Below are 13,354 nucleotides of genomic sequence, written 5' to 3' on the forward strand. Positions count from 1 at the left end.
TATTTAAGTAACTGGAGACCCAGGCCTTTGTTGTGCAAGTTATTGCAGTAATAAAGTATGCTGAAAGGGATAGGCCATGGAAGCACTTAATGTTTTATATCACAAATGTTCAAGACTTACAGTTGATAATTCAGTATGTTTGAGTGGAAGAAAACCAATTGTTTAACTACCAGCTTGCCTTTTCAAAAGATAGCATAACTTCCAGGTACTCCTTTTCACAGGCTGTGTTATGACAACTTTCTTAAAACCTGACTCTTAGAGATGGGGTGCACACAGTACTTGGTTCTTTGCCCAGTATTCACAATGACACCAGCTTCATAATTGTAGTATTAAAGAAGGGGTTATCATACCTCCTCGGAAAAGAAGGCAATTAACCTCTCCCTTGTCTCAGCTCTTTGGTCTATAGATATAGAAGAGTTTCGTTTGATTGACCCACTGATTATACAAATTATATTGTTCAGATTTTTGCAGGCAGATTTCTTTTCCTTCACCAGATTTTAAACTTAGCAACGATAATAGTTAGTGAATTATACTCTTCCACATGACATTATCTCTTGAGCAAAATTAGTTTTTAGTCACTGACACTGCTGTGTTCTTATATTATGTTTAAATAGAGAAGACTCTGACCATCAGACTGGGATAATTTAGAAATACATACCAGGAAGGTGAATTTAAATGTCTTGTTTGTGTTAGTGTAAAAAATGCAAGATTATATCATCTAATTATGACTTTATCTAAAATCACCATGCCAGCGTGGTATAGTGATTAGCTCTAATCCAGAGATCCGGGTTTAATTCCCTACTCCTCCACCTGAGCAGCAGACTCTAATCTGGTAAATCAGGTTTGTTTCCCCACTCCTCCAGATGAAGCCTGCCAGGTGACCTTGGGTTAGTCACGGTTCCCTCAGAACTCTCTCAGTCCCATCTACTTCAGAAGGTGTCTGTTGTGGTGAGGGGAAAAGAAGGTGATTGTAAGCCGGTTTGAGACTCCTTAAAGGTAAAGAAAAGTGGGGTATAAAAACCAACTCTTCTTCTTCTTTGGACAAAACAAAGAGGTATATCTTTCTCCTTACAAGCAGGATAATAATCTGATATAAAACTGAGGCATTGCTCCTAATAAAAGTTCATACCCCAAAGCTGCATATAGCAGTCACTCATGCATATAACATCAAATGCTTCCATCATGAGTTAGCAAGAATATTCTGCCAATTATCTTTTACTGCCTCTACAACAAATCTCAGCAATTTACTCATGTAAAATGTTTTTTTATCACACAGCTGGAAGTCTAGTACACAGTCATAGTGGATTTACTAACTAGATATCATTATCAAATTCTCCTGATGCTTGAACATATTGTGTTTACCTTCCTGTACTCAAAGGCACAATCCAACTTGAATTGTAGAACAGAGTCCTAGAGATGATGTATAATGCTGCATGGTGTCAGCTGTACAAACTATTTTGTACTATGTTGCTCTAGGTTAAGCTCTGTTATTTGACCATATCATTCTTATCTAGAGAAGATGGAAGAACAACTGATTTAACATTTTAAATAGAAATTGGGGGGTTGCATTTTTTCTGAGATAGTTTTGCTCTTTATCTATAAAAACCTTCCGAGATACAAGCCCACATCTTGAATAGTGACTAACAGTGCATTCCTGAGATCTAAGGGCGAAAGCCCTTAGGAAGTCAGGAAGGTGCCGCACTGGTGTCCGGCCCACCTGTACCAGCGTCCGGGCAACTAACATGGCGTTAGTGGCCTGAATGCCGCCAGGAGGGCCCGGTCGCAGGGTGCTGCTGTGGCAGCACCGCCCTGGGACACCCACGGGGCCTTCCTGCGGTGTCTGAATGCCATCAAATGCGTCCCCAATGTCCCAGGAGGCGTTCCTGGCGTGTTCTGGCACCAGGCTGGGGGCGGCCTGCGCAGCCCTTTCGGGCCGGGAATGGCCCTTTTATTTTTTGACGACTTTTGGTGGTGTATCTCCCATGGGTGGCGTATCTCCCATGCAACCTATGAGGTTGCGGCCGCGTTGCCTCCAAAAACTGGCGCAGGCATTCTGCTCAGGAATGCACCGTCATTGAGGTTGCTTTTGTTTTCCAGGCAATTATGTGTAAAAGTAATGTTGAAAGTAGTAGGATTCTTTCCACTGCATGGAAAAGTGCTTCCGAAAAGGAAGATAGTTTTATTCTCATTGCTGAAATGAAGTAAATTGCTACTGTTCTTCATGGAAGAAAGATTACTTCATTGTTTTCTACCTTAGATCTCAGTAGTGCCTGTTCTGGTGGGTAAAAGCAGAGACGATGATATTCCTATCTTCCATATTTGCCAACCACGCTGCCGAACAAACAATTTTGTTTTCTTGTGGCCTCTGCTAAAACACAGAGAGAATGAGTGCTGTTGCCTTGTGCTCTCAGTTTGATTATATGTCCTAGCTTTTGTTAGGCTTTCTTTCCATTCCTAAATTCACTTTATAATTTCTAGGAGAAAAAGAAGAAAGAAAATCAAGTAAAGTCAATAACAAACTTTTGACAAATTTAGAATACATTCTCATTAAGTTGAACACACCTAATGATTTATAAGGGCTTTTTAGTGGAGAAAACTCAGTTTGGCTTTTGATTTTAAAAACCGTTAATGCAAGGAACATGTATTTTGAGGTGAAAGTTGGTACTTTCTGCAGACCCTTCTGGACATAGAAATTACATAGTCTGGAAAATGGCACCCACTGAAGAAATGATTTCTTCAAAGCCAAAATATAGAATCATAGAGTTGGAAGGGACCACCAGGGTCATCTAGTCCAACCCCCTGCACAATGCAGGAAATTCACAACTACCTCCCCCATACACCCCCAGTGACCCCCTACTCCATGCCCAGAAGATGGCCAAGATGCCCTCCCTCTCATGAACTGCCTAAGGTCATAGAAGCAGCATTGCTGACAGATGGCCATCTAGCCTCTGCTTAAAAACCTCCAGGGAAGGAGCACTTACCATCTCCCAAGGAAGCCTGTTCCACTGAGGAACCGCTCTAACTGTTAGAAAATTATGCCTTTTTGGTTCCAAACTGGCACAACAGTACTAAATAATATCTAGCAGTACCAAAAGAGAGCATGTTGGTTCAGTCATTCTGTATATGGTGTGATCTACAGATTTGAGACACTGACATTATCTACATACTCTTTCAGTGCCTATACTCCCCCCTTCCTTGGGGGTTCCAACACTGTAGGATTTACCTGTTGGAGGATATAACATTGTAATTGGGCCAGTACTTACCCATCCCTTGTAGAGAGTTGCCTTGGAACTTTAGTTGTGGTTGCTGTTTTGGCTGCTCCTTGGGGTTCTGATTCAGCAAGGCAAAAGATGGTCTTTCATATTTGGCCAGCAGTTGCAGTGGTTGGAGTGGCAGGTAGTCACCCAGAAATGTTGATGTGCTCCCTGTTTCCTCTGCTTGCATGTTGGTTTAGACTGGCATAATGCTATTTATTTACAAAATTTATATCCCACCTTTCTACCATCATTATTTACAAAATTTATATCCCACCTTTCTACCATCATTAGGGCCATCAAGGCAGCTAACAGATTAGAATCATAGAATCATTGAGTTGGAAGGGACCACCAGGGTCATCTTGTTTAACCCCCTGCCCAGTGCAGGAAATTAACAGCTACCTCCCCCCCACGTCCACAGTGACCCAAACCCTCCCCCAACCATGCAGGATCCCACTATCAAAGCACTCCCGACAGATGGCCATCCAACCTCTTCTTAAAGGCCTCCAAAGACGGGGACTCCACCACCGTCCGAGGCAGTGCATTCCACCATCGAACAGCCCTCACCATCAGGAAATTCTTCCTAAAGTTTAGGTGGAATCGCTTTTCTCTTAGTTTAAATCCATTACTCCGTGTCTTAGTCTCTGAAGCAACAGAGAACAAGCTAGTTCCCTCATCAACATGACATCCCTTCAAATATTTAAACACGACTATCATGTCTCCCCTCAACCTTCTCTTCTCCACACTAAACAAACCCAACTCCCTAAGTCTCTCCTCATAGGGCATGGATTCCAGACCTTTGACCATTCTGGTTGCCCTCCTCTGGACACGCTCCAACTTGTCAACATCCTTCTTAAATTGTGGAGCCCAAAACTGGACACAGTATTCCAAGTGAGGTCTGACCAGTGCAGAATACAGTGGTAGTATTACTTCCCTTGACCTAGACACAATACTCCTATTGATGCAGCCCAGAATTTCATTGTCCGCCAGTTTCTGGTCCACTAAGACTCCCAGATCTCTTTCACATGTACTGTTCTCAAGCCAACTCTCTCCCATCCTGTACCTGTGCCTTATGTTGTTTCTGCCTAGGGTGAAGTACCTTACCCTTCTCCGTATTGAATTAAAACCAAGGTAAAATGTGCATACAAAAATATAAAAACAAAAATTAAACAGGGCAGGAAGGAGGGATCATTGAGAAAACAGACAAACAAAAAGTCTTTACCCACTGGCAGGAGACAACAACAGAAAGGGATAGATGAGTGTGTCTGGCTGGGGTTTATATAGTGCTTAGGAAAGTTGTGATTAGCCACAGATTTAATATCTTGAATTGTGCTCTAGCTGTGGTGGGAATGTTTATGTTTACATCAGCATATTCACCAGTATAGTATTACACCAGACCTTGGCACAGGACATTGGTTGAGGGGGCTTACGATATCAACTGACACATGGTGTTGGCCCAGCATATGCTGGTGCTGCCCAGTTATAGGTCCTATGCCAGTGCATTGGCACCAGATTTACAATGGTACAGTGACAGTTGGGTGTTGAATCAGCACAAGCCGGGATCAGCAAGGAACTTGAGGAGAGGGGGCATCCCATCCCCCCTGCCTTTGCTTCCTTCCCTCTCCCCCCTTCTCTTGTCACTCTTCTCCCTCTTTCTTTCTCCCCCAACCCTTTTCTGTCAATCTTCCCTCTGTCCTTCTCCCCCACCCTGCTCTATCAATCTCCCCTTTTCCCCCATCCCAACCCTTATCTGTCAATCAGGTGTCTTCTTGGGGCTGCTCTGAGGATGGGCCCCAGCCAGATCCTCCAGTGACAGATTCCCTGGCGGCAAGAGTCAAAGAGAGCTGCATTAGCCGCACTGGTGATAGCAGAGCCTCTGGGATCCGTGCTGGCCTGATAGATGATGGGGGAGGCTGCCTGGAGCCTAGTCATGGTGGCATCTCCACTTGGAGCTGCACCGATAGCAGTAATGGTGGGGGGTGGGGTGGCCCTGAGTCTGGGGTTATCCCCAGACAGCCACGGGTACTCTTACTTCTCTCCCCTCAAGCAGCAGGCCAATGGAGGAGCTTTCAGCTGCCTGGCAGCTTCACCGCCTCAGCAACAGTGACTTGCAAAGCCCCCACCTGGCAGTCTCTCATCCATCTGGCAGCTTCAGTATCTCAGTGGTGGCAGTAACTCACCCAGCTCACCTGCCTACCTGGAATCTTCAACATCTTTTTTTTTTGAAGTTTTTTATTTTCCCAACAGATATTAGAAGACATACAAACATATAAACACACACATCTAATTCTTACATTATAATGGAACTTAGTGTATAACTTCTATTATACCTTCTTTGAATGTTATAATTGCATATTCAATGACATATTTCTTACTTAAATTCTAACATTCTATTATTTTTATCAGTTAACACCTATATACTCAAGAAATACTTTCCATTTTTCATAAAAATCAGGTTGATTATTCACTAAATACGTTAACTTAGCCATAGTTGCATATTCTGCTACTTTATTTGTCCATTCAGTTACATCTGGGTAATCGTCTGCTTTCCACTTTCTTGCATACTTCACTCTTGCTGCTGTCACCATATATTTAAATAATTCTTTACATATTTTTGGCATGTTGTCTGGCAAAATATTTAACAACATAGTTTTTGAATCCAGGACAAATTTGATTTTCAATATTCTTTGCATTTAATTATAAATCATCTTCTAATATTTTCTTGCCTTATTGCATATGATAGAATGTTGCATCTATGTTTTGACATTTCCATCACCTTCCATCAAATCCTTTGCCTTTGCAATATCTTTAGGCGTTATGTACCATCTAAAGTACATTTTATACCAATTTTCTTTAAGCACTTGACATTTTGTAAATTTAATTTCTTATAAACATAATTTCCCCCACTGAGACATATCTGTATCTGCTCCTAAATTTTGCGTCCATTTTATCATAGTCTTTTACTTGTTCAGTTTCAGTTTCATGCTGTAGCAACAGTCTATACATTTTCCCTAAGTCAATTTGAATCTCCCACTATTAGACATTCGAAATGTGTCCTTTTTCTCAAAAGTCCACCTACTTTTTTAAATTGCTCTTCCATTTTTGAGACCATTTGATTATATAACAGCCACTGAATATTCTTTCCATCTTTAACCCTTTGCCAGAACCTTCACCATCTTAATGTCATCAGTGCAGCTTTCCTGCCTGTCTGCAGCTTCACCGCCTCAGCAGCATGGGGGATGGAGAAGGAGTATTGGAGCTTTGTCTGGGCCTATGTTGACAATGCTCATATTTGGGGAGATTTTAACCCCCCCCCTCCAGTCTTTTAATGTTTTCACATTTTTCTGTAAACCTGGTGGGTTCCCTGGGTTCGCATGAAAATGTTTGTTGATGTGGTTCCAAGCTGCAGATTTAGATATCTGCAGATTTGGCCACACTTGACTGTTGGAATATATCTTCAGATATGCCACCATATCTCTAGGCTATGCCAGTTTAGTTGCTGTTGCAAGTAGTTGATTAATTGGCTTTAGAATTGCTCCCTTAATTTATCAATGTGTTTTCTGAAGAAATTTCTTGTATTGGTTACTGCTAGATTGTTTATAAAAATAATAATTGCATTTTCATGTTTTTCCTTCTAGTGTATCTTGAGGATAGTTTTGTAAAATCTGGAGTCTTCAATGTGTCAGAACTGGTGCGGGTATCCAGAAGTAAGTGTATTCTTCTTTAAGACATCTTATGCCATTAAAGGTTATTTGAATTTGAATTTGGGGTGGGGGGAGACATTGCTCATATTTCTGATTAGATCTTAAAGGATTTCATGTTATTCCCAGACCAAAATGCAAAATAAAAAGGCCAATAGAAATCTGGACAGATGTCTGTGATGTTTTTCTAGATCTTATCCCACATTCTTCTGACAATTAAATAAGATATCCCAATAGAGAGGTGTTTGCTTTTTTATTAGGGACAGAAATTCTGTGTAATAGTGTTTGTGGGAGCTATGAGGTTCAGTTTCTATATCATTGGGCTTGGATACTGAAGATCAAAGCAATGAAATTTTGTAAATTTACAGTTTGGCTTTGGGCAAGTGTCCATCTTTTTTACTTCTTTAGATTATATATGCCGAAGAAATATTAAATAAAGCTAATTTACCATTGGTTCCCATAGCACAAAGTCCCCAAAATAACTATGTTTTTATTGCACCAACTTTTTGATGAAAATTTATGTGCAGTTGCCTTATAATGAGTCAGGCTATTGGTCTATCAGTATTGACTGGCAGCAATTCTCCAGGGTTTCTGATCAGGGTCATTCAGATCACCTCCTAACTGATCCTTTTAACTGGAGATGCTGAGGACTGAACCTGAGAACTTGCTTGCCAACCAGATGTTCTACCACTGAGCCATAGCCCTATGCCAAGGATTTGAGGTTTAAGTAATAATGTTGTAAGTAGGGGTGCACACAAAAATAAAATTAGGTAAATTTCAGGTTCAGGTTTATTGGTCCTGGTTTTTTTTGGGAAACCTGAAATAAGCCAAATTCCCATAACAGTAAATGTGGGAATTCGGCTTATTTTCGGGTTTCCCGAAAAACACCAGCCATTAGAGTCCATAGGGACTTTTCATGGCTCCTGGGGGGCATTTTTACAGGTAGAGCCCCGAAATTCGCAGCATGGCTGCAAGGGACTCTCCTTACAAGAACCCCCAAGTTTGGTGAAGATTGGGTAAGGGGGTCCAATTTTATGGGGTCTGGAAGAGTTTGCTGCCCCTCTTCCATACAGAGGCATTGCAAAGTATCACTTTGCAGTGTTTCTGTTTGGAGGCGGGGAGACCTCTTCCATAAACTTTAGTGGTGGGACTTTTTCATAGACTTTAGTGGTGGGAATTTTCAATTAGCCTACTTTGCACATAGACACAGGGTGGAGAGCAAGTAGGCTTACCTCCTGACCCAGTCTTCACCAAATGTGGGGGTTCTTGCAAGGAGAGTCCCTTTAAGCTATCCTGAAAATTTGGGACCTCTACCTCCAAAAATGCCCCCACAGAAGCTTCACAAAAAAATCCCCATTTACTTTAATGGGTGGTAAAATTTCCCAGCCCATTTTCTCACCATTGCTTTTAATGGGCCCACTGAAACCAATGGGAGGACAGGTCTAAGTTCCAGTGTAAAAGCGGAGACAAGCACAGGCCAATGTCTCCCTTCTGAACAACTCACGTAAGCCCTACACAACCACCAGACACCAACCTAGCAGCACAACAAACCACATAGAGAAGTCTAATGGAGCCAAGACTCTTTACAAAAACCCTGAAATACAACACACCACAACAAAATCAAAAGTGGGGGCCCTTTTGCCACCCTATTCAAAACCTACACTATGTGCAGGGCGGAGGCCAGGCACAGCACCCAGGCACCCTCTGGCGGCACACCCCACAAAACGGACATCCAGCCACACAATGCCAGGTAGTTGAAAGTCTGGGGGCACTGCTGCCAGCCCAGATGTGGCGCCAACCATGCCAATCCAACGCAAAGTGCAAAACCTGACAACAACAACCAGGTATGCCTCAAAGATACACATACCCACATTTTTCCCATGGAAGGAAGTCCTCAGACAGTGAGAGGGAGGGAGTTTGTTATGCACTCGGATCCTCCTCTCTCTGCAGTCTTGCACACCATCACACAGCCCACCAGGTGGAAACAAAATCCATGCCCCACCCAAATGTCAAATCAGCCACCCAGACCAGGAAAACCACGCACCAACCAACAGGCCAAGCCAAACCACACCAAGCAACATTAAGAACACAGGGCCCAGAAGCCAAGCAGTCCCCCCTCCACACACCCAAAGAATGAAATCAGCAAATGTGGCTTGCTTGTAACAGAATCCCACCACAATTAAATCAGAAATTAAAGCAGGTAGGAAGCAACAAGAACGCAATATGGAAATGGGATCTCCCCCCCCCCCACAAGAATGAAATCAGCAAAGGTAGTTTGTAATGAAATCCCACCACAATTAAGTCAGAAATTTAATTAAAGGTAGGAAGCAGCATGGACACAGTATTGAAATGGGATTTCAGTGGTTCAAACTAGAACCCTCCCCCTGGCTTGTCGCCAAATTTAGAAAATAAGCCCCAAATAAAATAAAAACGATGATAGGATCTCAAACCCTTGGATGTCTTCTCTCCTCCTCCTCCTCCAGGCAGCAATTAATCCAATCAGCAATTAATCCACCAGGTCAGCTCAGGATGAGGCAGCAAGAGCAAAAGCCAAGGTTTGCACCAAACTCTCAGTGAGCAATGGCCACTCTGGGAGAGACCAGGTTGTATATGTGGTCTTTGGCCAAGCACAGAAAATTTTGAATGGCATTCCAGCTTCTGTGATTGGCCAAAGAACACTGTACTCCCAGATGTGGCCATCTACTGGCCACTGGAATTTCAAGTCCCTCCTCCCTCCCCCTCCTTAGGGTGTCCTAGCTTCAAGGTAGCCTTCCCCAGCAGAAGCAAGGAGAGCTCTCTCCTTGCAACGAGGGAAAAAGCCAAACCCGAATAAGCCAAATGTATTTTCGGCTTATTCGAGAATCGCCCTTTTGGCTCAGCTATGTTCTTGCCTTTTTTTAAGCTGGCAAAACCAGGAAGCCGAAATAAGCTGAAATGGCGATTTTTTGGCTTATTTTCAGCTCGGGTATACCAATATGCACAGCCCTAGTTGTAAGCATTTGAGTGAGACTATCAGTTATGATTTAAGAGGTACCAGGTAGAGGTATTCTCACGATTTCATTATCCCGAAAGGTTTAAATACCAAATTTGTTATAGGATGTCAAGAATGTATTAATAATAGACCATGGTAGAAATCGGTCAACTAAAAATATATGTGTATTTATACTAATAAATAATATGAGTAAAAATGTATGGAAACATTGAGAAATTTTGTTCTAGATATTTGCTAGCAGATAAGTATATTAGGAGTGGTTTTTGTCTTCCGGTAAAATAGTGGATTATGACTCAATTGGAGCAATGAATCTTGCTTCAAAAGATTTCTTACTCAGTGAAAGGCGTCATCCACGTGTCTCAGTCCATAAAATGGTCGAGTCAGACTTAAATGGTATTACTTGACTGAGCCCAGGATATGCACAATGTTCCTCTGTCATGCAGTCCAGTTCAATTAATTTTCTCTTTAATGCAAACCACAGTTTGCCATTACGTTGGAACAGGCAAGCTGTGATTTCTCATAATTCTACAATTCAAGATTGTAAATGAAGTGAATTAGAACAGATGGCAAAGGGGGATGAAATGCTTAAGCACAAACTCAAGGCTCACTCTTGACACTAACATGATCTAGTGCTACTGGCATGCCTACTCTATGTAAATGTAAAGACATTTAATTATCACCCGAGAATTGATGATGGTTTACATCAGCCGTTCCCAAACTGTGCTCCATGGAGCACTTGGTTCTCCATGAAACATCTCCTAGTGCTCCTTGAAGAGATTGGAAAGAAAAATACTAGTGTCATTCGGTTTAGTATATAGGTGCTAGGTCAATATTAGTGCCTATTTACCTTCATAGTATTATCTGAACTAATAACTATTATCTTAAGCATTGAACATTGTATAAAAATCATTCATGTTATGCAGAAACAATAAGAACATAAGAAAAGCCATGCTAGATCAGACCAAGGTCCATCAAGTCCAGCAGTCTGTTCACACAGTGCCTGTAGGAAGTCCACATACAAGACAACTGCTGCAGCATTGTCCTGTCTGTGTTCCAAAGCACCTAATATAATAGGCATACTGCCCTGATCCTGGAGAGAATAGGTATGCATCATGACTAGTATCCATTTTTACTAGTAGCAATGAATAGCCCTCTCCTCCATCCCGCACTAAGTGACTGGCAGCACCAAAGAGTTTTAAGTCCAGGATCGCCTCCTCTCTGGTTGGGTCCATGACCAACTGTTCGAGGGCCCAGTCATTGAGGATGTCTAGAAAATGATCTGTAGCATGTGAAAACAATCCAGTTCTAGTATATTGCATTAATCAATTAAGATTTGAACGCTTTTGCTTTTCCGAGTAGTAAGTACATGGATTTATAACCTGCATTTATACCAATGGAGTAAGTTCATGGAAGCGATTATCCATCCCCCAGCAGCTTTCTGACCCTCCTAAATGGCACTACTGAAGGACTGAGAGCCCTCCAGCACATGATGTGACACCAGGAGCTACAACAAGAAGGTAGACTCTGCCCTGCTTCCCTCTTGTACAAATGGACATCCTAAGGAGAGGGAAGGAGGGCGATTCTTGATCTTTTTTGTTGTACTACATGGCATCTTGCTCTGGAGGGTGTTCAGACCCTCAACAATGATATTTTGGGAATGCCGTAAGCTGGTGAGGGATAAGAATGAAGAATGGGATCGATTAGCTCAATTAATGTAAATTACTGGATCAAAACCGTAGTATTAATTGTAAGCAAGTAGTGTAATGCATGCATATATATGAACATAATACATGCAGCATGTAATATAATAATTTGTATCACAGAAGGGTGGTTTCCCAGCAAGCATTACTTTATCAATTGAAGCTAGCATATATTTGTCATATTTCAAAATTATACCAACATTTTATTATTGCCTATTCAATGAAAAGGTGAAAGCCAAAGTTTATTTTGAATAATCATATACAACATAAACATGTGGTATGGATTTCATAAAAAGTGTCACATGTAAAGCATGTAAATCTACAGGATTGTGTGGCCATCTAGGCATTAGCTGCCTCAAATTGGTCTCTAAACAGGCAGCATGCAACCTTTTGAAATGCATAAATAGATAATTTATTTTCAGATTATTCAAACAGATCAGACTAGCTTCATACTGATCTCCATAACAGACAAAAACATTTAATGTTCTTTTTAATCTTGTGGCCTTTAGACATTTAGAAAGTAGGAATGACTCTTTCAATGTTATGTTGTTTAGCGCCTATAACCCAGGGAGCAGGAGTGAACTTCCCAATTGGAGAACTTCAGAGCCAACCATATTATCATGACATGAACTCGAGTGTAAACCTACAGAGATCACTCTCCTCTCCACCAACCAGGTGAGCAAGCTACTAAAAAGTACTGATATTTAATTAAAATATTTGGTACATGAAGGCTGCAATCCTAAGGGGGGGTCAAAACTCCATAGGAGCCAGCATGACTTTGCGCTGGCGTGCATGGCACTTTACCATGGCATAAAGTCGTACCGACACTGGTGGTGGGCAAACACGCTGGGGAGCCATGGAGCTGCGCTGGCCTTTGTCACCCACATGCCAGCAGGAAAAGCCTGGACGAGAAAGCCTGCACTGGTGGGGGAGGGCATTCCCAGGGGTGGAGCTGACATTAGTCAGCTTCCAGACCCCTTTTTTCCTGGGAACGCCGCTTCACGCTACAGCTTGGCTATGCCACCAAAATGGGTGGCGTAGCCTAATTAAACACAATGGGGGATTTTCACCAGTTTTCTTTTTTCTTTCATTTAATTTATTTCTTTTGCATCTGGGAAGCCTCACAGGAGGCAGCGCGGCAGCGCCATTCTCAGCCACCTCATATTCCCCCCCCCTTAGGATTGTGCTAGAAGTGTGTGTGACTGGTGTGGCTAAGTAATATTGCAGATGGATTATGTCTTTGCAGTAGAACTTTGCCCTTGCTGTATGTACAGAACGACTATATTTTTAATTAATGATCTGTAAAGAAATTACTGTTAAAATTATTGTAAATGCAATTCTCCATTGAGGCAAGGGCATCCTGAGCTGTGGGTTGTTTTCCTCTCCATCCGGGTAGGCAGGACTAAAATTGTTCTGACTTCCTGTATCCCATTGGCGGGAAAACAACCTGAGGAAGCCAGTTTCTGTCCTGCCTATCCGAGTAGAGCAGGCAGCCTCGCACAGCTCTGTGCCAACGCTCCATTAGGATCAGTGAGACTTAGTTTTTTCCGTATTCTGTCGCTTACCTGTCCTTTGTTAGTCTCTCCTCGTATTCCTTCCCTAATATTTGTCCCTCTCTCTCCTTCCCTCGTTACCCTTCTTGCCTCATTACTTTGGGAAAGGGACACAGAGTAGGGTTAATCCAAGATGGCCGATGCCATCTTAACT

At 42.2% G+C, this 13,354-nt stretch overlaps 1 protein-coding gene across 13 annotated transcripts in view; it reads left to right on the forward strand.

Moving 5' to 3' along the window:
- Positions 1 to 13,354, forward strand: part of LOC130492890 (nuclear factor 1 B-type) — a 444,072-nt gene that overhangs the window by 315,147 nt on the left and 115,571 nt on the right. For all 13 annotated transcript variants that reach the window (XM_056866639.1, XM_056866645.1, XM_056866640.1 and 10 more), the window contains exons 4-5: positions 6,893 to 6,961; positions 12,202 to 12,322. In XM_056866639.1, coding sequence (XP_056722617.1) covers positions 6,893 to 6,961; positions 12,202 to 12,322 — 190 coding nt within the window. The remainder of the gene's footprint in view (positions 1 to 6,892; positions 6,962 to 12,201; positions 12,323 to 13,354) is intronic.

The sequence above is a fragment of the Euleptes europaea genome, unplaced genomic scaffold (genome assembly GCF_029931775.1).
Source record: "Euleptes europaea isolate rEulEur1 unplaced genomic scaffold, rEulEur1.hap1 H_1, whole genome shotgun sequence".
Taxonomy (NCBI): Eukaryota; Metazoa; Chordata; class Lepidosauria; order Squamata; family Sphaerodactylidae; genus Euleptes; species Euleptes europaea.